Here is a 27,932-nt window from a genome sequence, read left to right as displayed (position 1 = left end):
GGGTCACAGTGTGTTCCAGACCCCTTGTTTAACAACACAGGTAAATGCAGCATAGTTTAGAGATTTCCAACCAAAGAGTAAAAGAAAATTTTGGCATCTAAATGAAGAATTCAATCTCTAACAACACTGAATATTCCATTCTAACTTACCGTACTACTTAAACTTCTTTTCCACTTTGAAATATTCTTGTACTATGGAAAAGAGGGGAACCTTTGGGTGGTGCACACGGTTAACATGCTTGGCTGCTAACCAAAAGGTTGGGGGTTCAAGTTCACCCAGATGTTCCTTGGAAGAAACGTCTGGAGATCTACTTGTGAAAAGCTGAGCCACTGAAAACCCTATGAAGCACAATTCTACTGACACACACGGGATTGGTATGAGTTGAAGCTGACGCAACGGCAACTGTTTGTTGTTGTTGTTTTAATGGAGAAGAGGCAAATTATGCTTATTTTTCAAGCTATTTAAAACTTGATTTTGAAGGGTTTCTGAGTATGACCAAACTGGCACATTATGTTTCTTGGGCTTGAAAAGGCAGCTTACTTAGTACCTATAATTATTTCAGATAACTTATAAAATTCTACTTTTGTAAAAAGAGAAATGGTTCTTTACAAAAGCCAAGAAGAAAGAGGGGCTGGTAAAGGCTGAGAGGGAGAACAGTGAATTACAGATAGCTCTGAAATTTTTTTTTTTTTTTTTTTCTGATTTAAATCCCTCCTCTCCGAGTACCTGGATAAACTTCACATCTGGTTGATATCGTGGAGGCAGTCCAAAATGCAAAATCCAATTTAATCTTGCACCAAATAACACAATTACGTCAGCAAATTGTAAAGCCCTATGAGAAAAACAATCTGATATGACACAAGAAGTTTATATTTCTTATTTGAACGATTCTAAAATTAATATCTGAAGTAATTGGAAAAGTTTAAATAAACAATTTGGAGTTTACATTAGACTTCAGAATCAGCACTAGGGTTAGTTTGATCTTTCAAACTAAAATTTCTAAGCCAACTTATAAAAACTAATGCAAGTCCACAGTGGATAATCTAGAAAGATCAAAAAAAAAAGGATGAAGAAAAAAAATCAAATCACGCAACACTGACACCTTATTAATTGTTATTAAAATCTTGGCATATTTCCATCTAGTCTTTTTTTCTATGTGTGTATATTTTTATGGGAACCCTGGTGACGTAGTAGTTGAGTACTACAGCTGCTAACCAAGAGGATGGCAGTTCAAATCCACCAGGCGCTCCGTGGAAACCCTATGGGGTGGTTCCACTCTGTCCTATAGGGTCGCTATGAGTTGGAATCGACTCAACAGCAGTGGGTTTGGTTTTGTTTTTGGGTGTTTTTTTACATAGTTGAGCTCATATACTATAATACTGTCTCATGTACTTTTGCTTCTCATCAATGTTTTTGACATTAAGTTTTTCTTATATAAGGTTTTTAAAGGTGACATATTATGTTGAACATATATATATACTGTAGTTTATATAAATAATCTTTTCTCCACTGTTGGATATTTTCTATGTTATTAGTTCTAAGTTGAATATCTGTGCTTGGATTTTAATGCACACTTCACACTGACTCCTAGAAGGAGTTATTTTTAAGGCTACCGATTCATATTCCCAGGTTGCTTCCAGAAATACTATACCAAGTATATCTCTAATAGTCTCCTTCTATATATTTCATGCTATTAAAAAAAACCCACTGCTATATTAGGTCTTAATTATGTATTTTGTCTTTCCTCAAAACAAATAATTTCTACAATACCATTCACAGTAGCCCCCAAGATGATAAAATACTTAGGAATAAATCTTACCAAAGATGTAAAAGACCTATACAAAGAAAACTACAAAGTACTAGTGCAAGAAACTAAAAGGGACCTATATAAGTGGAAAAACATACCTTGCTCATGGATAGGAAGACTTAACATAGTAAAAATGTCTATTCTACCAAAAGCCATCTATACATACAATGCACTTCCGATCCAAATTCCAATGTCATTTTTTAATGTGATGGAGAAACAAATCACCAACTTCATATGGAAGGGAAAGAAGCCTCGGATAAGCAAAGCATTACTGAAAAAGAAGAAGAAAGTGGGAGGCCTCACTCTACCTGATTTCAGAACCTATTATACAGCCACAGTAGTCGAAACAGCCTGGTACTGGTACAACAAAAGGCACATAGACCAATGGAACAGAATTGAGAACCCAGATATAAATCCATCCACATATGAGCAGCTGATATTTGACAAAGGCCCAGTGTCAGTTAATTGGGGAAAAGATAGTCTTTTTAACAAATGGTGCTGGCATAACTGGATATCCATTTGCAAAAAAATGAAACAGGACCCATACCTCACACCATGCACAAAAACTAACTCCAAGTGGATCAAAGACCTAAACATAAAGACTAAAATGATAAAGATCATGGAAGAAAAAATAGGGACAACCTTAGGAGCCCTAATACAAGGCATAAACAGAATACAAAACATTACCAAAAATGACGAAGAGAAACCAGATAACTGGGAGCTCCTAAAATTCAAACACCTATGCTCATCTAAAGACCTCACCGAAAGAGTAAAAAGACCACCTACAGACTGGGAAAGAATTTTCAGCTATGACATCTCCGACCAGAGCCTGATCTCTAAAATCTATATGATTCTGTCAAAACTCAACCACAAAAATAAAAACAACCCAGTCAAGAAGTGGGCAAAGGATATGAACACGCACTTCACTGAAGAAGATATTCAGGCAGCTAACAGATACATGAGAAAATGCTCTCGATCATTAGCCATTAAAAAAAAAAAAAAACGCCATTAGAGAAATGCAAATTCAAACTACAATGAGATTCCATCTCACTCCAACAAGGCTGGCATTAATCCAAAAAACACAAAATAATAAATGTTGGAGAGGCTGCGGAGAGATTGGAACTCTTATACACCGCTGGTGGGAATGTAAAATGGTACAACCACTTTGGAAATCTATCTGGCGTTATCTTAAACAGTTAGAAATAGAACTACCATACAACCCAGAAATCCCACTCCTCGGAATATACCCTAGAGAAATAAGAGCCTTCACATGAACAGATATATGCACACCCATGTTTATTGCAGCTCTGTTTACAATAGCAAAAAGCTGGAAGCAACCAAGGTGTCCATCAACGGATGAAGGGGTAAATAAATTGTGGTATATTCACACAATGGAATACTACGCATCGATAAAGAACAGTGACGAATCTGTGAAACATTTCATAACATGGAGGAACCTGGAAGGCATTATGCTGAGCGAAATTAGTCAGAGGCAAAAGGACAAATATTGTATAAGACCACTATTATAAGATCTTGAGAAAGAGTATAAACTGAGAAGAACACACACTTTTGTGGTTACGAGGCGGGGAGGGAGGGAGGGTGGGAGAGGGTTTTTTACTGATTAGTTAGTAGATAAGAACTACTTTAGGTGAAGGGAAGGACAATACTCAATACATGGAAGGTCAGCTCAACTGGACTGGACCAAAAGCAAAGAAGTTTCCGGGATAAACTGAATGCTTCAAAGGTCAGCGGAACAAGGGCGGGGGTTTGGGGACCATGGCTTAAGGGGACTTCTAAGTCAATTGGCAAAATCATTCTATTATGAAAACATTCTGCATCCCACTTTGAAATGTGGCCTCTGGGGTCTTAAATGCTAACAAGCGGCCATCTAAGATGCATCAATTGGTCTCAACCCACCTGGATCAAAGGAGAATGAAGAACACCAAGGTCACACGATAACTATGAGCCCAAGAGACAGAAAGGGCCACATGAACCAGAGACCTACATCATCCTGAGACCAGGAGAACTAGTTGGTGCCCGGCCACAACCGATGACTGCCCTGACAGGGAGCACAACAGAGAACCCCGGAGGCAGCAGGAGATCAGTGGGATGCAGACCCCAAATTCTCATAAAAAGACCAGACTTAATGGTCTGATTGAGACTAGAGGAATCCCGGCGGTCATGGTCCCCAAACCTTCTGTTGGCCCAGGACAGGAACCATTCCCGAAGACAACTCATCAGACATGGAAGGGACTGGACAGTGGGTAGGAGAGAGATGCTGATGAAGAGTGAGCTAATTATATCAGGTGGACACTTGAGACTGTGTTGGCATCTCCTGTCTGGAGGGGGAATGGGAGGATAGAGAGGGTTGGAAGCTGGCAAAATTGTCACGAAAGGAGAGACTGAAAGGGCTGACTCATTAGGGGGAGAGCAAGTGGGAGTATGGAGTAAGGTGTATATAAACTTATATGTGACAGACTGTCTTGATTGGTAAATGTTCACGTGAAGCTCAATAAAAATTAAAAAAAAAAAAACAGCAGCAAAAATAAGTAATTTCTAACCTCTTTTAATGATTTTTACTTTGAAATCCACAGTGTCTGATATTAACATGGCCACCCCTGCTTTCTCTCTGTTCACCTCATACATCTCTGCCCGGTCTTATTTGTAAGAAGTACCATTTTGTTTCAGATGTGGCTCTTGTAATGCACACAGTTGTTGTTATAATTAACTCGATCTGTATGTCTCTGCTTTTTTCCAAGAGAACTAATTACCATAAATGCTATTTTTTTTTTTTCCTTCCTTTCTCTGCTCTTTTGGTTCCTGGCTATTTCCCTTTTTTCCTATCTTTTACCAGGTCTGTTTTTATTGCTTTTGTCTTCTTCAGTCGTTTGCGCTATTTTTCACAGAAATTCAGTTATCATTTCAAGTATACTCTCCAAAAAAGCATCTTCATTTACTCTATTGATTCTGTGGCACCCAATTAACAAACTGATAAAAACTGCAATTGGCAGAATAGATTTGCATATGACAAGACTCTAAAACCCTTACAATTATTGATTCAAGTATCTTTTTCATGCTATTAATGTCACTAACAATATCTTCTAAAAATTTGGCTGGAATGAAGATAAACTTCAACTCAAATCAGTCTAAAATATCCACACACCAAAAAAATCTTAATTAATAGTGCAAGAATTAACTTGGTTACTGCACAAAATATACTAATATGAATAAAAAGTAAAGCATAATCAATTAAGATGGCACTAAATGAGCAACAAAGATCAATCAGCAAACATGACATTTTTAAAGCTCTAAAAATTGGTTTTAGTTCATGCATAAGAATATGAAAAACACAAAACAAATGATGGTGGTTAACTGTGAAGATCAAAGAAGGGAATGGGATCAGGAAATATACACAGGGGACCACAAATCTGTAAACTTTTGTTTCTTAAAAAAGAGGTGGGGTCAAGCTGGTGGAGTAGTCAGATACTTCCTGTGGCCTCTCTTACTACAAAGACCTGAAAAAACAAGTGAATAAATTATACATGACAATCTAGGAGCCTTGAACATCAAAGGCAAAGTTAAGGAAGCTGGCTGAGTGGGAGGGGGAAGGAGAGACGGTTGAGAAGCAGCAAGGAGTTGCCAGACCTGACCTGGCAGAAACCAGTAACCTTCAGGCCGGATCCACTGGTGTGAGCACAGTGAGGCAAACAGTGGCATTCAGGATGTGTTTTCCACATCAGTAGAGGCCAAGCAGCGGAGAGTCCACTCACACCTCCAGAATCAGTGAAATGCAGTGCTCGATTGGTAAAAGATAAGTACATGCGTCTAACATACCGCACAGATCAAGAAACTCCCTTTGGGAAAAACCTCTCTCCCATTTACCTGCCCCCTTTCCACTTTGCACTGGGTCTGAGTCAGCTTCAGAGACTGCTACGTCTCCTGGGCTGGAAGTAGGCCCTGTTACACGTGTTGAGCCATTCTCCTGGCCTTGCAGAGGGAACAAATTAACAGACAGGGAAAAATAATCTGCTGGCTCCCCTAAAGGAACTCAGGGCGCAAACAGCTCCTTTGCCTAGGCACAGGCATAAGGGGTACATGGACTTTGAATGCCTTTCATCCCTGCATAAACCTGTGTGGGCCCATTATAACAACGTAGGACCTCATTAGCACAGTACAACAGGATATATATCTGAAGTCTAACCTTAACTGTATCAGCTGCATGGTGGAGAGGCAGGCTCATGACATTTGGCACTGCTCTGCCTATTAAGCAGGGTCCTCACATACCCACATCAGAAGCCTGAAGACTGGTAGCGCCACCCACATCACCTAGCCACCTGCAACAGGGGTCCAAGAATAAGTGGTGCCTGCCAGTCCTTAGAGCCAGCAGCAGCAGGTACCCCTAGTCCAGCTGCAAAACTCACCCACTTATGTGCTCTAGGGAACAGGAACATGCTTTCCTCACAGACACTCAGGGGCGGCTATCAGCCCCCTGCCTTGCCCGGCACCTGACACCCTACTTAAGCCAGATACCTTTGCCTACATCAATCACCCCTGCCTGTCTAGGACTGTAGGTGAGAGCCTGCACCACACACTTGATGACCAACTATCCGGATACCTGAGCTGAATCCATACAAAAAAAGTAAACAGATTTCTGGGCTCACACACCTAGTAACAGCTCTGACTACCTGGTAACAGGACGTTAGAGCTTCAAAGGCGCCAATAATCAAACTAGCTCACTCGAGCAGCTTATTTGGGCATATCAAAACAAAACAAAACAAGGAGCTAGGAAACAGTAAGTAAACATAAAATAAAACAGTAACTAATTGATAGCTCAGAGAAAACAGTCAATATAAAATCACATACAAAGGCAGACCATATGGCTTCAGCAAGCTCCCAAAACAAAGAATCAAGAAATCTTCCTGATGAAGAGAACTTCCTGGAATTATCTGAGGTAGAATACAAAAGATTAATATACAGACCTCTTCAAGAGATCAGGAAAGGGTCAGGCAAAGTGCAGAACAAGCCAAGGAACACACAGACAAAGCAATAGAGGAACTCAAGAAGATTAGAGAAGACCACAATGAAAATTTAACAAGCTACAGGAAACCACAGAAAGACAGCAAACAGAAATCCAGAAGATTAACCATAAAATTTCAGAATTAGACAACTCAGTAGAAAGTCATAGGAGCAGAATTGAGGCTCCTTCCATTGGGAAGTCAGAATTAGTGAGACTGAATATAAAGCACTTGACACCAACATATCTGAGGAAAAAAAACTGCTAAAAGAATTTAAAAAAATGAAGAAATCCTAAGAAGTATGTGGTAGTCTATCAAGAGAAATAACCTACAATTGATTGGAGTACCAAAACAGGGGGGATAACAGAAAATACAGATAGAATTGTTGAAGATCTGTTGGCAGAAAACTTCCCTGATATCGTGAAAGATGAGACGATATCTACCCAAGATGCTCATCAAACACAAACAGATCCCAAGAGAAAGTCACCAAGACATATGATAATCAACTTGCCAAAATCAAAGATAAAGAGAGAATTTTAAGAGCAGCTAGGGATAAATGAAAAGTCATCTGCAAAGGACGGTCAATAAGACTAAGTTCAGGCTACTCAGCAGAAACCACGCAGGCAAGGAGACAATGGGATGACATATATAAAACCTTGAAAGAAAAAACTGTCAACCAAGAACTACATACCCAGTAAAATTGTCTCTCAAATATGATGGCAAAATTAGGACATTTCCAGATAAACAGGAGTTTAGGGAGCTTGCAAAAACCAAACCAAAATTACAAGAAATACTAAAGGGAGCCCTCCGGTTAGAAAAATAATAACATCAGATAACAACCCAAGTGTAGAACACAGGACAGAGCAACCACATATCAACCGAGCCAGGGAAATCACAAAAATAAATCAAAGCTAAAACACTGAAAATAGGGAAACAGAGACATCATTATGTAAAACATGACAACATTAAAACAAAAGAGGGACTAAAAAATGTAGTCATAGATTTTTCATATGGAGAGGATGTCAAGGTGACATAAAGAAATAAAAGATGGGTTTAAACTTCAAAAAATAGGGGTAAATATTAAGGTAACCACAAAGGAATGTAACAATTCTACATGTCAAAATAAAAAACAAGAAAAACATAGACTCAGCAAATACAAAATCAACAATGAAAAATATGAAAAAAAAAAAATAAAGAAAAATGACTCAGCACAGAAAATTAAGTGGAAGAAATTAAGAAACTGCCAACAACACATACACAAAAATACATCAAAATGACAACACTAAACTCATACCTATCAGTAATTACGCTGAATGTAACTGTACTAAATGCACCAATAAAGAGACAGAGAGTGGCAGAATGGATTAAAAAAACACGATCCATCTATACACTGCCTATGAGAGACATATCTTAGACTTAAAGACACAAACTAAAACTCAAAGGGTGGAAAAAATATATCAAGCAAACGACAATCAAAAAAGAGCAGAAGTGGCAACATTAATGTCTAACAAAATAGACTTTAAAGTAAAATCCACCATAAAGGATAAGAAAGGACACTATATAATGGTGAAAGGGTCAATACACCAGGTGGACATAATCATGTTAAATATTTATGCACCCAATGACACGGCTCCAAAATACATAAAACAAACTCTAACAAAATTGAAAAGAGAAAACAGATAGCTCTACAATAACAGTAGGAGAATTCGACATAGCACTTTCAGTGAAGGACAGAACATCCAGAAAGAAGCTCAATAAAGACACAGAAGATCTAAATGCCACACTCAACCAACTTGACCTCACAGACATATACGGAACACTCCACTGAACAGCAGCCAAGTATACATTCTTTTCCAGTGCACACGGAGCATCCTCCAGAGTAGACCACATATTAGTCCATAAAGCAAAGCACCGAAATATTACAAAGCATCTTTTCTGACCAAAGCCATAAAAGCAGAAATGGAAAACAGAAAAAGCAAGGGAAAAAAACCAAACACATGGAAACTGAACAAAACCTTGCTCAAAAACTACTGGGTTATAGAAGAAATTAAGGATGGAATAAAGAAATTCACAGAATCAAATATGAAAACACACCCTACCTGAACGTTTGGGACACAATAAAAGCAGTACTCAGAGGTCAATTTATAGCAATAAATGCACACATCCAAAAAGAAGGGCCAAAACCAAAGCACTGACCCTACAACTCAAACAAACAGAAAGAGAGCAGCAAACAAAGCCCTTGGATACCAGAAAAAAAGCAAATAATAAAAATTAGAGCAGAATTAAATAGAGAATAGAAAAACAACTGAAAGAGTTAACACCACCAAAAGCTCATTCTTTGAAAAGATCAACAAAATTGATAAACCACTGGCTAAACTGACAAAAAAAAAAAAAACAGGAGAGGAAGCAAATGACCCGGATAAGAAATGAGATGGGCAACATCACAATGGACTCAACTGAAATTAAAAGAATCATAATGGAATACTATGAAAAACTGTACTCTAACAAATTTGAAAACCTAGAGGAAACAGACAAATTCCATTCTTTGAAAAGATCAACAAAATTGATAAACCATTGGCTAAATGGACAAAAGAAAAACAGGAGAGGAAGCAAATGACCCGGGTAAGAAATGAAATGGGCAACATTACAATGGCCTCAATTGAAATTAAAAGAATCATAACAGAATACTATGAAAAACTGTACTCTAACAAATTTGAAAACCTAGAGGAAACAGACAAATTTCTAGAAACACAGTACCTACCAAAACTAATACAAACACAGGTAGAACAACTAAATAAACCTATAACAAAAGAAAAGATTGAAAATGGAATTAAAAAACTCCCCCCCCCCGCAAAAAAAAGCCCTGGCCCTGATGGCCTCATTAGAGAATTCCACCAAACTTTCAGAAAAGAGTTAACACCGCCACTATTTCAGAGCACAGAAAAAGATGGAATACTCTCAAACTCATTCTATGAAGCCGGCGTAACCCTGATACAAAAACCAGGTAAAGACACCACAAAAAAAAAGAAAATTACAGGCCAATATCCCTCATGAACATAGATGCAGAAAATCCTCAACAAAATTCTAGTCAACAGAATTCAACAACATATCAAAATAATTCACCATGACCAACTGGGATTTGTACCAGGTATGCGGGATGGTTCAACATTAGAAAAACAATCAGTGTAATCCATCACAAAAATAAAAGACAAGAACCAAGTGATCTTATCAATTGATTTGGAAAGGCATCTGATAGAGTCCAACACCCATTCAAGATAAAAACTCTCAGCAAAATAGGAATATAAAGGAAATTCCTCAACATAATAAAGGACATTTACACAAAGCCAACAGCCAACATCATCCTAAATGGAGAATCTGAAAGCACTCCACTTGAGAACGGGAGCCAGACAGGAATGCCCTTCATCATCACTCTTATTCAACATTGTGCTGAAGGTCCTAGCCAGAGAATTTAGGCTAGAAAAAGTAATACACAGCATTCAAATTGGTAAGGAAGAAGTAAAAGTATCTCTATTTGCAGATGATATAATCTTACATACAGAAAACCTCAAAAAATCCACGAGAAAACTACTTGAACTAACAGAAGCGTTCAGCAAAGTATCAGGATACAAGATAAACATACAAAAATCATTGGATTCCTGTACACCAGCAGAGAACGTCAAAGAGGAAATCACCAAATCAATACTATTTACAATAGCCCCCAAGAAGATAAAATATTTAGGAATAAATCTAACCAGAGACATAAATGACCTATGCAAGGAAAACTACAAGACACTACTGCAAGGAACCAAAAGAGACCTACATACATGGGAAAACATACCTTGCTCATGGATAGGAAAACTCAACACTGTGAAAATGTCTATTCTACCCAAAGCAACCTATAAATACAACACAATTCCAATGGCATTTTTTTTTAGAAACAAATCACCAACTTCATATATGGAAAGGGAAGATGCCCTGGATAAGTAAAGCATTACTGAAGAAGAACAAAGTGGGAGGCCTCACAATACCTGATTTTAGAAACTATTATACTGCCACAGTAGTCAAAACAGCCTCGTACTGGTACAACAACAGATACATAGACCAGAGGAACAGAACTGAGAATCCAGATGTAAAATCATCCACCTAAGAGCAGCTGATATTTGACATAGGCCCAAAGTCAGTTAAACGGAAAACACAAGTCTCCTTAACAAATGGTGCTGGTATACTGGATATCCATCTACAAAAAAATGAAACAAGACCCATGCCTCACACTATGCACAAAAACTAACTCAAAAATGGGATCAAAGACCTAAATACAATATCTAAAATGATAAAGATCATGGAAGAAAAAATAGGGACAATGCTAGGAGCTCTAATACATGGCATAAACAGAATACAAAACATTACTAACAATGCACAAACACCAAAAGAGAAACTAGATAACTGGGAGCTCCTAAAAATCAAACACTTATGCTCTTCCAAAGACTTCACGTAAAGAGTGAAAAGATTACCTACAAACTGGGAAAAAATTTTTGGCTACAACAAATCCAATCAGCATTGAATCTCTAAATCTATAGGATGCTGCAAAACCCCAACAACAAAACGACAAATAATCCAATTAAAAAATGGGCAAAGGATATGAACAGCCACTTAACTAAAGAAGACATTCAAGGGGTACCAGGTACATGAAGAAACGCTCATGATCATTAGCCATTAGAGAAATGCAAATCAAAACTACAGTGATATATCATCTCACCTCAACATTAATCCAAAAAAACACAAAATAATAAATGTTGGAGAGGTGTTGTGGAGAGACTGGAACACTTATACACTGCTGGTGAGAATGTAAAATGGTGCAACCATTTTGGAAATTGATTTGGCACTTCCTTAAAAAGCTAAAAATAGAAGTACTATATGATCCAGCAATCCCACTTCTTGGAATATATCCTGGAGAAATAAGGGCCTCACATGAATAGATATATGCATACCCATGTTCACTGCAGTGCTGTTCACAATAGCAAAAAGATGGAAACAAACATCCATTGCCCATCAATGGATGAATGGATAAACAAAGTCACACGATGGAAAACTACACAAAGATAAAGAACAATGATGAATCTGCAAAACATAACATAGATGAATCTGGAAGGCATTATGCTGAGTGAAATTCGTCGTAAAAGGACAAATATTACATGAGATCACTATTATAAGAATTCAAGAAAAGGTTTAAACGTAGAAGTTAAAGCAGCCAGAAAAAGTGACACATGACATGTAGGAACAATTATTTGAATGGCTGTAGACTTTTCATCTGAAACCATGAAGGCCAGAAGATAGTAGAAATGCATCTTTAAAGTGCTGAAAAGGCTAAAAAGAAACAGGTGTGTTTAAATTTGTTTCCTGATCTTTTTTATACGATTCTTTCAAACTTCTCTCTAGATTCATTAAGGTCAGAAAACAATTTAAATTAGCCAAAAGTCCGCCAAGCCATTGTATTTAAAATCAGGAATGCTACGCACCTGGATCTAGCCGCACTGACACAGTTCGGATGGTTGTCAGGGACAACACCCTTTCCCATGGGGGTGGGCAAAAATGGCAATTTACATTGTTCAACCAATTTCCCAATACTCTCCTCTGCGTGGGCATACGCAGCACCTGCAAGAAATGCAAAGGTATCGGACAATGCACTGTGACCCTCTACATAGTTCACACGCAATTGCGTCTAGCGCTTTTCAAAGGTCATGGGGCTCGTACACCATCACACAGATGCATTCACCACAGCTTTGGCCTCATTTTTTTTCTGTTATTCACCATTTTAATTAAAACCAATTTTACACTCTATGTAGTCAGTTCCCAAGTAGTTGATAATTCACTAGCACGGGAACTACTAGGGACAGGTAATAACTTAAATCATACGTGATTCACGGCAGTCTCAGTTCTAGAAACTGATAATGGACACCATAATAAATCGCCGACAGGCCTGTAAACTGCACAGCACTTTGGGAGACAGCAATTTGACAATACGTACCAAACGCCTTAAAAATATTAAAGTAAGTTACAGTACATACATGGAGGGACATACGATGCTAAATCAAGAGAACTTTTATTCCAATTTCAAACATCAGTGAAGCTGTTAAGAAATAATGAGGACAATTTCTAAACAGATTATGCATTCTTTCTAAAGCCTTGTGTGTTAGTCATCTAGTGCTGCTATAACAGAAATGCCACAAGTGGATGGTTTTAACAAAAAGAAATTTATTTTCTCACGGTCTAGTAGGTTGCAAGTCCACATTTAGGGCATTGGCTCCAGGGAAGGCTTTCTCTCTCTGTCGGCTCTGAAGGAAGGTCCTTGTCCTCAATCTTCCCCTGGTCGAGGAGCTTCTCAGGCACAGGGACCCCGTGTCCAAAGGACGTGCTCTGCTCCTGGTGCTGCTTTCTTGGTGGTATGAAGTCCCCAACTCTCTGCTTGCTTCTCTTTCCTTTTATCTCTTGACAGATAAAAGGTGGTGCAGGCCACATCCCAGGGAAAATCCCTTTACACTGGATCAGGGAAGTGACCTGAGTGAGGGTGCTGTTACAATCCCACCCTAATCTTCTCAACATAAAGTTACAACCACAAAATGGAGGACAACCAGACAATACTGGGAATCATGGCCTAACCAAGTTGACACATATTTTTGAGGGGACATAATTCAATCCATGACATTCCACCCTTTGGCCCCCAAAAATCACGTTCTCGCAATATGCAAAACATATTCACCCCATTATATCATATCAAAAGTCTTAACTCAAAATCCAAAAATTCTTCTTTGAGAAACCTAGAATATAAGTTATCTGCGTCCAATGGTACAATGGCAGAACAGGCACAGGCTAGACATTTCCATTACAAACAGGAGAAACTGAAGGGAAAGGAGGTATAACAGGCACCAAGCAAGTCAGCAGAACACATTACATTAGCCCTCAAAGCTTTGAAAATAATCCTTTGTTCTCTGAGACAATTTACACAATAACCCTGCCCGCTAGCCTCTACGTATCTGCCACACTCTCCAGATTCTGAGTGGAGGCCCCTCAGGCCTGGGCTTCAGCTCTGCCTTCCAGGCCCACGGGACAGCAACTCTGCTCCCTCAGCTTTAGGTACGCAATTCTCCTCTTCCTATGTGAGTGGCAACTCCTCCCTTAGAAACACCACAGGGTATGGCTCCACCCTTTGAAAGCCCTGAGGTCAAGGCCATACCTTTTGAGGCCGAGCCAGCTAGGCTTCTTGTGTTCTTTGTCTCTTCAGCTTCTGCTTCCTGGTTTCTTGGCCTCTCAGCTCCTCAGGCCTCACACCAGCATCTGCCCTGCTGGGGCAAGTGTTCCAAAGCTCTGTAGCTCCACTGATAAGTAGTCAGAGGTACCCCATTCCACCAGGAAGCCTCGTGCACACAGGCACGCAGCTCTCTTAACGCATGGGTCGACTCCAGCACCGTCTCGCACTGGTCTCCTGGTTCTGCTGCCGCTGTTTCTCTGCTGTTCCTGCTTCTCTGCTGCTGCAGGTTCTCTGCTGTGCTGGTCCTCTGCCGCTGTCACAACTCTGTCCATTCACAGTTTTAAAACCGCTTCCACATTTTAGGTATCTGTTAGAGCAGCACCCCACTCCTGGTACCAAATTCTGTGTTCCCCTGGTCAAGGAGCTTCTCAGGAGCAGGGAACCCATGTCCAAAGGACGTGCTCTGCTCCTGGTGCTGCTTTCTTGGTGGTATGAGGTCACCGACTCTCTGCTTGCTTCTCTTTCATCTCTTTACAGATAAAAGGCGATGCAGCCCACACCCCCAGGAAAATCCCTTTACATTGATCAGGGAGGTGACCCGAGTGAGGGTGGTGTTACAAATCCTACCCTAATCCTCTCAACATAAAACTACAATCACAAAATGGAGGACAACCACACAACACTGGGAATCATGGCCTAACCAAGTTGACACATATTTTCTAGGGGACACAATTCAATCCATGACACTTTGCAAGACTTAGAAGCCCATTTGGTGCTACCTTTCCCAATGATAAGAAGAGGCTGCTTCGCATTCCTGAGAACAGATGCTGCCATACATACAGCAGAGGTTTCTGCCATGCTAACAGGAGGTGGCATGCAGCACTCCACGTACCTAGAAATAAAGAGTCCTGTTAATTGAAAGAGGCCAGCTTTCAAATTATTTACTGTGAAAAATATCAAATACATAAAAAGGTAGAAAAAATAGCATAATAAACCCCACGTATCCACCATCTAGATTGAACAACTAACATCATTTTATTGTATTTGCTTCATACACGTGCACACACACACATTTTTTTTTTCTGAACCATTTTAGAGTAAATTATAGGTATTGAGACATTTCACCCCTAAAAACTTCCCCATGCAGCTTTAAGATAGGGACCTTCCCCTATATAACCACAATATCCTCATCACATTCCCTAATATCATCTAATAGTCAAACAGGTAATTCATTGCCATGAAATTTGGGTTAAAGGCATTGCACTATAGTAGTAACAGTAGCTATAATAATACTGTAACCACACTAAATGCTAATTTTTAATATTTCTTGGGTGCTATTTATTTTCATTTAATTTGTAAAACAATGAGCTTAGGTATTACCATTACCCTCATTTTACCATTCGGGGTTAAGGCACAGAAAGGGTAAGTAACTTGCCCAAGGCACCCAGATGGCATGTGGCAGAGACTGGACTGAATCAGGTCATTCTGTCTCCAAGTCCATGTTTTAACCACCTCACTATATTTCCACTCACCAGGTAAGGCAACAGCATTATTTTCATTGCCATGTTCAGGTATTATGCACAATAGATGTCCTTTTTGTCTGACACATCCAAAAAGAAATCCCTCCTTGGTACACTGAGTGTACAGAAAGGCCCATTGTCTCCTGGTAGTCACTGGTGAACCATCTGGTCCACAATGGAAGGAACACACTAAATGGTTACCAGGTTGAGGCATTAACCCAAGTACCCGTCCTTCCCAGGGGTGGCTGAGATACCAGTGAACAAGACGTTTCTCATACTGACTGTTCACTCAGAGTTTATTTAAGGAATGAGGGGACATGACAAATCATAGCAGCATCTGTGTAGGAATATTTTTAAATCCTGCAGAGAGAGAGATAGGCAAGCTGAACTTTTTGCTGAGTCCCAATAACGTTTCAACAGTTGCCTTGTTTCCTGGTTTGTACTATGAAGAGGTCACTGCAGGAATAATTTCAAATGAGGAGTTCAGGAAACTCATATCTATAAGTAATTATTAAATAACAACACTTTAATTAAGAGAATTAGGCCCTTCGTCTAGGATTCAGTTTAATTACTAAATCATCACAAGACAAATGAAGATCACCCTACAGACTGCTAGGCAGATCCTTTTAAGAAGGTAAACAATATGATAAGGAAATTATGTGTAACAATTACTCACTTTATAGAATTTGCGTTCACCTGGAGGTTTACAAAATCTGCAGGTATGTCAACATAGCATGCACCTGGACAGCCATAAATGCTGCTTCTCACGGCCTACATTTATTATAAATACAACAGATTTGAAAACTCTCAATCTTTATTACCATATTCCACTTGAAAATAATTTAAAGCTGTGAAATAAACACTATTTTAATTTTAGGAGACATCCTTAGTTGGAATTAAAAAAAATTTAATTAAAATTGAAATGCCCCAAAGAAATAAGCTATTAAGCCATGAAAAGACATGGAGGAACCTTAAATAACATTGCTAAGTAAAAGAAGCCAGTATTACATACTGTATGATTCCAAACATACAACCTTCTGGAAAAGGCTAAGCTGCTGGTGAAAAGATCAGTTGTTGCCAGGGGGTCAAGAGGAGAGGGGAGGGACGACTAGGTGGAGCACAGGGCATTTTCAGGGCAGCAAAACTATTCTGTATGATACTATGATGGTGGACATTAAGCACCTGTCAAAACTCATAGGATTGTATAACACCAACAGTGAACCTTAACATATATATGATCTTTAGCTGACCATGATGCATTTATACTGGTTCATCAAATGAAACCAGTGTACCACAGTAATGTAAGGTGTTAACAGGAGAAGCAACGTGCAGGAGGGAGAGGAGTGTATGGGAACTCTCAGAACTTTCTGTACACTTTCTCTGTAAACCCGAAACTGCTCTAAAAAATAAAGCCTAGAAATTTTTTTAAATTAAATGCCCTCTATCGAGTCTATGTATGTTAAAAGATATTTTTGTTTAAAAAGGAAAGAGGTAAGTGAGACAATAGTTACTAGGGCTTTAGAACTCGTTTTCTGTCACTCTTTAACCCTAGAGATTATTCACAGGGCTCTGCACCCAGATCTTTGCTCTGTGCCAGGTACTTTCACCTGTTTCCTAATCCTAAGAATCTGGAGGAGTTTCCAGAAACTGTGAGTCAAATGGTTTCTGGAACTCAGGGTTTTAAAACAGCTCAAACAGAATGTCACATATAAATGTTGGTTAACCAAAATTCATTTATAATATGCTACTTAGCCAACTAAGAGATGGTCTTACATGCATTAGTCCTGATTTGCAAAGAAAAAAGAGGGTATAAAGGATTTCATTCTACTCTTCTCTTTGCTTTTGTATAATTAAAAAAATAATAATCTAAAAAATTAAAGCACAGGAGAAACTCATCACAAAAATAACCTTATTTCGCCTCTCTGTTTCTGTAATTAAATGTAATGGCAGTGATCATCAAAGTGTGAATAGCTGTTTAATACTGTCATTTTTAACTGCCTGTGCATATTTCTAATTGTTACTTATTCTTTTGAGAATAAAAATAATGTAGGTATCAGTAACCAAAATAAGCCAGTTACTAGGAGAGCTTGTAATTAAATACTGTACCTTTTCAATAAGAGAGGGAATAGCTTCTATGCTGCTTGGCCGGGCAGAGAACTTGCTATATAATCTACAAGCTTCAACCTATGTGTAAAAAAAAAAAAAAATTACTTAAAATTCCACCCACAGATCACATTACTCTTTTAAAGGAAGACAAAACTTTAAGTCATTACTTTCTATTATATGTAGAGGAAAAATGGAGACAATGCATTAGCTATTTTTTTAAGCCTATGCAAAGCACAATCAAATTTCTGTCTCAACATAATTCAGTAAGCAAATCAAAACAAAACACTATTTTAATTCTCAGATGTAGGCAAAAATGAGAAAGCTTCATAATACCCAGTGTCCCCTAGAACACAGGAAAACAAGTGCCCTCATAAGCTGCCAGTAAGAGTAAATAGAAAGGGAAGTTGACAACATCCACTAAAAATTACAAAAAGTATACCCCTGGACCCAGAAATTTCAAAGCTTGGAATTATACTTCCACTGGCGCAAGAAAACATAAACTAGGGCGTTCACTAAAGCAGGGTTCTCAGTAACAAAAAACAAACAAACAAACAAAGGAACTAGTTTAATAAACTGTGGCGAATTCACAGAGGGAATGCTATGCAGCTATGTTTTAAAAAGCAGTAGTTCCCGATGTGCTAATACAGAAAGACGGCCAGTGTTAAGTGACAAAAGGCAGGTGCAGCATAATGTCCAGTATGTGATTCCGTCCACGCTCCCCAGGAGACAGATACCCCCTATTCAAATCACAAACAGGATAACATGTGCATAAAAAACATTTCTGGAAAGCTACATCAGAAATTAATTAGCACTGGAGAAAAAGACAGAAGTGGTAGAAGACGTTTATTTTTAACTTTATGCCCTCTGAACCACTGGATTATTTTTTAACCATGTACATAAATTACTCTTGTTAGAAAAAGGAAAAGAGGTTTGGTGTCTCCTCAAAAGCCTGAATAAACCCAAATCACTGCCCCAGATACTGCTGAAAAGACGATTTAGAATTCCAAGTAACAGCAGTTATTACCAATTGTCTGCTGTAACCAGAGAAAACACTGTTCCTGCCAACAGTCTGATTTTAGGAAGACAGCCCTGATAGCCTACCAGAATCAGCGAGCTGCAAAATGTACACCCAAGGAATCTTGGGTGAAATTATTTAATGCAGTCTGTGCTTAAAGGTACATATGTCAGCCTAATACAAGTCTTTTTTCTTTTTTAATTAACTTTTATTGAGCTTCAAGTGAACGTTTACAAATCAAGTCAGACTGTCACATATAAGTTTATATACACCTTACTCCATACTCCCACTTGCTCTCCCCCTAATGAGTCAGCCCTTCCAGTCTCTCCTTTCGTGACAATTTTGCCAGCTTCCAACTCTCTCTATCCTCCCATCCCCCCTCCAGACAGGAGATGCCAACACAGTCTCAAGTGTCCACCTGATATAATTAGCTCACTCTTCATCAGCATCTCTCTCCTACCCACTGTCCAGTCCCTTCCATGTCTGATGAGTTGTCTTCGGGAATGGTTCCTGTCCTGGGCCAACAGAAGGTTTGGGGACCATGACCGCCGGGATTCCTCTAGTCTCAATCAGACCATTAAGTCTGGTCTTTTTATGAGAATTTGGGGTCTGCATCCCACTGATCTCCTGCTGCCTCCGGGGTTCTCTGTTGTGCTCCCTGTCAGGGCAGTCATCGGTTGTGGCCGGGCACCAACTAGTTCTCCTGGTCTCAGGATGATGTAGGTCTCTGGTTCATGTGGCCCTTTCTGTCTCTTGGGCTCATAGTTATCGTGTGACCTTGGTATTCTTCATTCTCCTTTGATCCAGGTGGGTTGAGACCAATTGATGCATCTTAGATGGCCGCTTGTTAGCATTTAAGACCCCAGAGGCCACAATTCAAAGTGGGATGCAGAATGTTTTCATAATAGAATGATTTTGCCAATTGACTTAGAAGTCCCCTTAAACCATGGTCCCCAAACCCCCACCCTTGTTCCACTGACCTTTGAAGCATTCATTTTATCCCGGAAACTTCTTTGCTTTTGGTCCAGTCCAGTTGAGCTGACCTTCCATGTATTGAGTATTGTCCTTCCCTTCACCTAAAGCAGTTCTTATCTACTAATTAATCAGTAAAAAACCCTCTCCCACCCTCCCTCCCTCCCCCCCTCGTAACCACAAAAGTATGTGTTCTTCTCAGTTTATACTATTTCTCAAGATCTTATAACAGTGGTCTTATACAATATTTGTCCTTTTCCCTCTGACTAATTCGCTCAGCATAATGCCTTCCAGGTTCCTCCATGTTATGAAATGTTTCACAGATTCGTCACTGTTCTTTATCGAGGCGTAGTGTTCCATTGTGTGAATATACCACAATTTATTTATCCATTCATCCGTTGATGGACACCTTGGTTGCTTCCAGCTTTTTGCTATTGTAAACAGAGCTGCAATAAACATGGGTGTGCATGTATCTGTTCATGTGAAGGCTCTTATTTCTCTAGGGTATATTCCGAGGAGTGGGATTTCTGGGTTCTATGGTAGTTCTATTTCTAACTGTTTAAGATAACGCCAGATAGATTTCCAAAGTGGCTGTACCATTTTACATTCCCACCAGCAGTGTATAAGAGTTCCAATCTCTCTGCAGCCTCTGCAACATTTATTATTTTGTGTTTTTTGGATTAATGCCAGCCTTGTTGGAGTGAGATGGAATCTCCTCGTAGTTTGAATTTGCATTTCTCTAATGGCTAATGATCGAGAGCATTTTCTCATGTATCTGTTAGCTGCCTGAATATCTTCTTCAGTGAAGTGCGTGTTCATATCCTTTGTCCACTTCTTGACTGGGTTGTTTGTATTTTTGTGGTTGAGTTTTGACAGAATCATATAGATTTTAGAGATCAGGCTCTGGTCGGAGATGTCATAGCTGAAAATTCTTTCCCAGTCTGTAGGTGGTCTTTTTACTCTTTCGGTGAGGTCTTTAGATGAGCATAGGTGTTTGAATTTTAGGAGCTCCCAGTTATCTGGTTTCTCTTCGTCATTTTTGGTAATGTTTTGTATTCTGTTTATGCCTTGTATTAGGACTCCTAAGGTTGTCCCTATTTTTTCTTCCATGATCTTTATCATTTTAGTCTTTAGGTTTAGGTCTTTGATCTACTTGGAGTTAGTTTTTGTGCATGGTGTGAGGTATGGGTCCTGTTTCATTTTTTGGCAAATGGATATCCAGTTATGGCAGCACCATTTGTTAAAAAGACTATCTTTTCCCCAATTAACTGACACTGGGCCTTTGTCAAATATCAGCTGCTCATATGTGGATGGATTTATATCTGGGTTCTCAATTCTGCTCCACTGGTCTATGTGTCTGTTGTTGTACCAGTACCAGGCTGTTTTGACTACTGTGGCTGTATAATAGGTTCTGAAATCAGGTAGAGTGAGGCCTCCCACTTTCTTCTTCTTTTTCAGTAATGCTTTGCTTATCCGAGGCTTCCTTCCCTTTCATACGAAGTTGGTGATTTGTTTCTCTATCACCTTAAAAAATGACATTGGAATTTGGATCGGAAGTGCATTGTATGTATAGATGGCTTTTGGTAGAATAGACATTTTTACTATGTTAAGTCTTCCTATCCATGAGCAAGGTATGTTTTTCCACTTAAGTAGGTCCTTTTGAATTTCTTGTAGTAGAGCTTTGTAGTTTCTTTTGTATAGGTCTTTTACATCCTTGGTAAGATTTATTCCTAAGTATTTTATCTTCTTGGGGGCTACTGTGAATGGTATTGATTTGGTTATTTCCTCTTCGATGTTCTTTTTGTTGATGTAGAGGAATCCAAGTGATTTTTGTATGTTTATCTTATAACCTGAGACTCTGCCAAACTCTTCTATTAGTTTCAGTAGTTTTCTGGAGGATTCCTTGGGGTTCTCTGTGTATAAGATCATGTCATCTGCAAATAGAGATAATTTTACTTCCTCTGTGCCAATCCAGATGCCCTTTATTTCTTTGTTGAGCCTAATTGCTCTGGCTAGGACTTCTAGCACAATGTTGAATAAGAGCGGTGATAAAGGGCATCCTTGTCTGGTTCCCTTTTCTCAAGGGAAATGCTTTCAGGCTCTCTCCATTTGGAGTGATGTTGGCTGTTGGCTTTGCATCGATGCCCTTTATTATGTTGAGGAATTTTCCTTCAATTCCTATTTTGGTGAGAGTTGTTATCATAAATGGGTGTTGGACTTTGTCAAATGCCTTTTCTGCATCAATTGATAAGATCATGTGGTTTTTGTCTTTTGTTTTATTTATATGGTGGATTACATTAATGGTTTTTCTAATATTAAACCAGCCTTGCATAAAAAAATAAATCCCACTTGGTCGTGGTGAATTATTTTTTTGATATGTTGTTGAATTGTATTGGCTAGAATTTTGTTGAGGATTTTTGCATCTCTGTTCATGATGGATATAGGTCTGTAAGTTTCTTTTTTTGTGATGTCTTTACCTGGTTTTGGTATCAGGAATATTGTGGCTTCATAGAATGAGTTAGGCAGTATTCCGTCATTTTCTATGCTGTGAAATACCTTTAGTAGTAGTGGTGTTAACTCTTCTCTGAAAGTTTGGTAGAACTCTGCAGTATAGCCATCCGGGCCAGGGCTTTTTTGGGGGGGAGTTTTTTGATTACCGTTTCAATCTCTTTTTTTGTTATGGGTCTATTTAGTTGTTCCACTTCTGATTGTGTTAGTTTAGGTAGGTAGTGTTTTTCCAGGAATTCATCTATTTCTTCTAGGTTTGCAAATTTGTTAGAGTACAATTTTTTGTAATAATCTGATATCATTCTTTTAATTTCAGTTGGGTCTGTTGTGATGTGGCCCTTCTCGTTTCTTATTCGGGTTATTTGTTTCCTTTCCTGTATTTCTTTAGTCAGTCTAGCCAATGGTTTATCAATTTTGTTAATTTTTTCCAAGAACCAGCTTTTGGCTTTGTTAATTCTTTCAATTGTTTTTCTGTTCTCTAATTCATTTAGTTCAGCTCTAATTTTTATTATTTGTTTTCTTCTGGTGCCTGATGGATTCTTTTGTTGCTCACTTTCTATTTGTTCAAGTTGTAGGGACAGTTCTCTGATTTTGGCTCTTTCTTCTTTTTGTATGTGTGCATTTATCGATATAAATTGGCCTCTGAGCACTGCTTTTGCTGTGTCCCAGAGGTTTTGATAGGAAGTATTTTCATTCTCGTTGCATTCTATGAATTTCTTTATTCCCTCCTCAATGTCTTCTATAACTCAGTCTTTTTTCAGGAGGGTATTGTTCCGTTTCCAAGTATTTGATTTCTTTTCCCTAGTTTTTCTGTTGTTGATTTCTACTTTTATTGCCTTGTGGTCTGAGAAGATGCTTTGTAATATTTCGATGTTTTGGATTCTGCAACGGTTTGTTTTATGAGCTCATATGTGGTCTATTCTAGAGAATGTTCCATGTGCGCTAGAAAAAAAAGTATACTTTGCAGCAGTTGGGTGGAGAGTTCTGTATACGTCAATGAAGTCAAGTTTGTTGATTGTTGTAGTTAGGTCTTCCGTGTCTCTATTGAGCTCCTTACTGGATGTCCCGTCCTTCTCCGAAAGTGGTGTGTTGAAGTCTCCTACTATAATTGTGGAGGTGTCTATCTCACTTTTCAGTTCTGTTAAAATTTGATTTATGTATCTTGCAGCCCTGTCATTGGGTGCATAAATATTTAATATGGTTATAGCTTCCTGGTCAACTGTCCCTTTTATCATTATGTAGTGTCCTTCTTTATCCTTTGTGGTGGATTTAAGTTTAAAGTCTATTTTGTCAGAAATTAATATTGCTACTCCTCTTTTTTGCTTATTGTTTGCTTGATATATTTTTTTCCATCCTTTGAGTTTTAGTTTGTTTGTGTCTCTAAGTCTAAGGTGTGTCTCTTGTAGGCAGCATATAGACGGATCGTGTTTCTTTATGCAGTCCGAGACTCTCCATCTCTTTATTGGTGCATTTAGTCCATTTACATTCAGCGTAATTATAGATAAGTAAGTGTTTAGTGTTGTCATTTTGATGCCTTTTTATGTGTGTTGTTGACAATTTCATTTTTCCACCTACTTTTTTCTGCTGAGACGTTTTTCTTTGTACATTGTGAGATCCTCATTTTCGTAGTATTTATGTTTGTTGAGTCGTTACGTTTTTCTTGGCTTTTGAGTTACGGAGTTGTTACACCTCTTTGTGGTTACCTTAATATTTACCCCTATTTTTCTAAGTAAAAACCTAACTTGTATTGTCCTATATCGACTTGTAACCCTCTCCATATGGCAGTTCTTTGCCACCTGTATTTAGTCCCTCTTTTTGATTATTGTGATCTTTTACATATTGACTTCAATGATTCCCTGTTTTGAGCATTTTTTTTTTAATTAATCTTAATTTGTTTTTGTGATTTCCCTATTTGAGTTGATATCAGGATGTTCTGTTCTGTGACCTTGTGTTGTGCTGGTATCTGATATTATTGGTTTTCTGACCAATTTCCTTTAGCATTTCTTGTAGCTTTGGTGTGGTTTTTGCAAATTCTCTAAACTTGTGTTTATCTGTAAATATCTTAATTTCTCCTTCATATTTCAGAGAGAGTTTTGCTGGATATATGATCCTTGGCTGGCAGTCTATCTCCTTCAGTGCTCTGTATATGTCATCCCACTGCTTTCTTGCCTGCATGGTTTCTGCTGAGTAGTCTGAACTTATTCTTATTGATTCTCCTTTGAAGGAGACCTTTCTTTCCTCTCTGGCTGCTTTTAAAATTTTCTCTTTATCTTTGGTTTGGGCAAGTTTGACGATTATATGTCTTGGTGTTTTTCTTTTTGGATCAATCTTAAATGGGGTTCGATGAGCATCTTGGATAGATATCCTTTCGTCTTTCATGATGTCAGGGAAGTTTTCTGTCAGCAGATCTTCAACTATTTTCTCTGTGTTTTCTGCCCTCCCTCCCTGTTCTGGGACTCCAATCACACGCAAATTATCCTTCTTGATAGAGTCCCACATGATTCTTAGGGTTTCTTCATTTTTTTAATTCTTTTATCTGATTTTTTTTCAGCTATGTTGGTGTTAATTCCCTGGTCCTCCAGATTTCCCAGTCTGCGTACTAAATGCTCGAGTCTGCTCCTCTGACTTCCTATTGCGTTGTCTAATTCTGCAATTTTATTGTTAATCTTTTGGATTTCTGCATGCTGTCTCTCTATGGATTCTTGCAACTTATTAATTTTTCCCCTATGTTCCTGAATAATCATTTTGAGTTCTTCAACTGTTTTATCAGTGTGTTCCTTGGCTTTTTCTGCAGTTTGCCTTATTTCATTTCTGAGGACATCCCTGATGTCTTGAAGCATTCTGTAAATTAGTTTTTTATATTCTGTATCTGATAATTCCAGGATTGTATCTTCATTTGGGAAAGATTTTGATTCTTTTGTTTGGGGGGTTGTAGAAGCTGTCATGGTCTTCTTCTTTATGTGGTTTGATATCGACTGCTGTCTCCAAGCCATCACTAAGATATTGTAGTGATTTATTCTATAATTGCTCACTGAGTCTTATCTTGTTTTGTTTTCTTTCAATATACGTGGATGGGCTACTAGATTGTGCTGTCTTGTTTGTTGTAGCCCTTGATTTACTTATGACCTATTACCAGCTGGTTTGGGCTACTGCCAGATATATATGCCTGAGCCTATTCACTGTTCTTGAGTAGAATCTGATTTTGGGTCATCAAGTGTGTGCTGCACCCTAACACCTATCCACCTCGAGAAGTAGTGGTGATAGTTGTGTGCACCAGATTCTATTAGCAGCTGGGGTTCACACTCCAGGGGGGGCAGGATGCTGACAGGCTTCCGCCAAATGTCAGTGAGGTAGGTGTGTCTCTATTCCTATAGCACCTTGTTGGGAGGGCACTGCAGCTGTACCTTAGGCCCCCAATGCAAGTACCTCTACTGATTGGTAGGTGTCACCCTCCTTAGACCCCTAAGGCAAGAGGCTAGGTGGTCTGGGGGGAGCTTCAGCCCTCAGTTCCCTGCTGTGGGTCACTTAGGGCTCTGTTGAATAAGCAGAGATATCAGACCTGGGAAACTTGTTTTTCCAGTAAATCCACTAAAAAAAATGCAGTCAGATCCCTATCAGAACTGCCTTTGCATTATAACAGCCACCTTGTTCCCTGTAAGGATGAAAGCCCGAGATTTGGATCATATATGCTTGGCTGGAGCTGGTTCTGTGTTTTTAGTCCAATTAGGGAAGGATTTTTGGTCCCTGGGTTTTTTGTGGTTGCTTCTCTCAGGCCGGAAGATTGGGTTAGGAAAAGACCAAAAAAAAAAGGAAAAGCAAAGCCGCAGAGCCGGAGCCGTTCTCCCTCTGGCTCAGGAAATTCCAATGAAGTCGCCTGGGAAGGGGAGGGGAGGGTTCAGAAAAACAGGAGAGTAGCACCCCGGAATAGAGCCAAAGTTGCTTATCTTGCTTGGGATGACTATTTTATCTGAGATTCCCGAGGGGCGTGTCGCCTATGTGTGCTGGCTCTGTGGAGATTGTCCCCGAGGGTCTGGCCAGCTGAAGCCGCGTTCAGATCCTCCGCTGCCAGTCCAAAGCCCAGTGTCAAGGTTCCCCTGCTGGGACGCTGCACTCCCGGCTCCAAAATCAGTCGCTGCCTCCCGGGGACTTCTCGTCCCGCCAGCCACGTCGCCACGCCGCCCCCGCAGACCGGCTGGGTCCCCTCCCAGGGTTAGTTCAGGGGAGTAGGGCTGCGCCCCATGTTTGCGCCATGACAGGATGCCGTGTTCAGCTCCCCTGTGCCCAGTCCAGAGCCTGGCGCCAAGGTTCCCCGGCTGGGACGCTGCACTCCCGGCTCCAAAACCAGTTGCTGCCTCCCGGGGACTTCTCCTCCCACCAGCCGTGTCGCCGCGCCGCCCGCGCGGACCAGCTGGGCCCCCTCCCAGGGTCAGTTCAGGGGGGTAGGGCTGCGCCCCGTGTTTGCGCCGTCACAAGATGTTGTGTTCAGCTCCCCTGGGCCCAGTCCTAAGCCCGGTGCCAAGGTTACCTGACTGGGATGCTGGCTCCAGGCTCCGAAAACAATCGCTGCTTCCCCGTAGTTGTTCGTTCTCCATCTCTGTCACTCAGGTCAACTCTTTAAATCTGTGTTTGTTGTTCAGGGTTCGTAGATTGTCATGTATGTGATCGATTCACTTGTTTTTCCGAGTCTTTGTTGCAAGAGGGATCTGAGGTAGCGTCTACCTAGTCAGCCATCTTGGCCCCCCACACTAATACAAGTCTTTAATATCTCTATTCCTTTCTAGCCTATAAAACTCTGTAAGGGCAGGAAGAGGATGTATCTTGTTTACTCTGTAACCACAGTCACTAGGCACAATCAATATTTACTGACTCATTTTAACTGCAACCAATTTTACGCTACATTCCTTTGGGCAGTGATAGTAGCTCATTTCTTTTAACACTCACCTTAGTTTGGGAAAGTAAAGCCATGTCATCAGCAAAGTTTACTTTTTATTTACTTTAGCAAAACAACATGTTTTCAATTTTTCGAACAATTAAATCAGGTTTAACTCTAAGTTAAAAGGTAAAGAAACTATGTCACAGCCTTTCTTTAAACTCTTTGGTCATTTTATTTAATGTAATAAATTTCTTTGGGTTTCCTTTTCAGGAAAAAAGGCTTCTAAGGGACATTATCCTCTGCTTTCTTTCTTCGTCTATACAATTTTTGCAGTAATCTACATCTCCCTTTAAATAATTTATCTGCTGTGCTTGTTTTACAAATATATCAGCATCTTTTAAATCACTGTTATTTTCTATCAATAACTAAGCGTAACTTTATTCCCTTTCAAAAGTATAAAAATTCCATTTTTGCACTAACTTATACCAGAGTCGGAAGGAGCCTTGGTGGTGCAGTGGTTAAGTGCTCAGCTGCTAACTGAAAGGTTGGTAGTTTGCACCCACCAGCTGCCCCATGGGAGGAAGATGTGGCAATCTGCTGTGGAAAAGATTACAGCCTTGGAGATCCCATGGGGCAGCTCTACTCCGTCCTATAGAGTCACTATGAGTTGGAATCGACTCGACGGCAAGGCGTTTGGTTTTGGGTTTATACCACAGTCTAGTATTTTATATTAGTGTATCACATACAAAATTCTATGTTTATATTCTGAAGTTCTCATGATGATTCCTGATATACAAACCTATCCACCATGAATTACTTTGTTTTTAACTTTGTCCTGTAAATGTTCAAACGTATTTATATCTTAAGTGT

General features: G+C 39.4%; 1 protein-coding gene across 4 annotated transcripts in view; it reads right to left on the bottom strand.

Moving 5' to 3' along the window:
* Positions 1 to 27,932, bottom strand: part of HACL1 (2-hydroxyacyl-CoA lyase 1) — a 57,796-nt gene that overhangs the window by 19,683 nt on the left and 10,181 nt on the right. For all 4 annotated transcript variants that reach the window (XM_023540026.2, XM_010600475.3, XM_023540025.2 and 1 more), the window contains 5 exons: positions 17,695 to 17,772; positions 16,265 to 16,359; positions 14,848 to 14,960; positions 12,339 to 12,474; positions 727 to 832 (listed from right to left, as the gene is read on the bottom strand). In XM_023540026.2, coding sequence (XP_023395794.1) covers positions 727 to 832; positions 12,339 to 12,474; positions 14,848 to 14,960; positions 16,265 to 16,359; positions 17,695 to 17,772 — 528 coding nt within the window. The remainder of the gene's footprint in view (positions 1 to 726; positions 833 to 12,338; positions 12,475 to 14,847; positions 14,961 to 16,264; positions 16,360 to 17,694; positions 17,773 to 27,932) is intronic.

The sequence above is a fragment of the Loxodonta africana genome, chromosome 27 (genome assembly GCF_030014295.1).
Source record: "Loxodonta africana isolate mLoxAfr1 chromosome 27, mLoxAfr1.hap2, whole genome shotgun sequence".
Lineage (NCBI taxonomy): Eukaryota > Metazoa > Chordata > Mammalia > Proboscidea > Elephantidae > Loxodonta > Loxodonta africana.
This window is presented reverse-complemented; position numbering and strand designations above follow the sequence as displayed.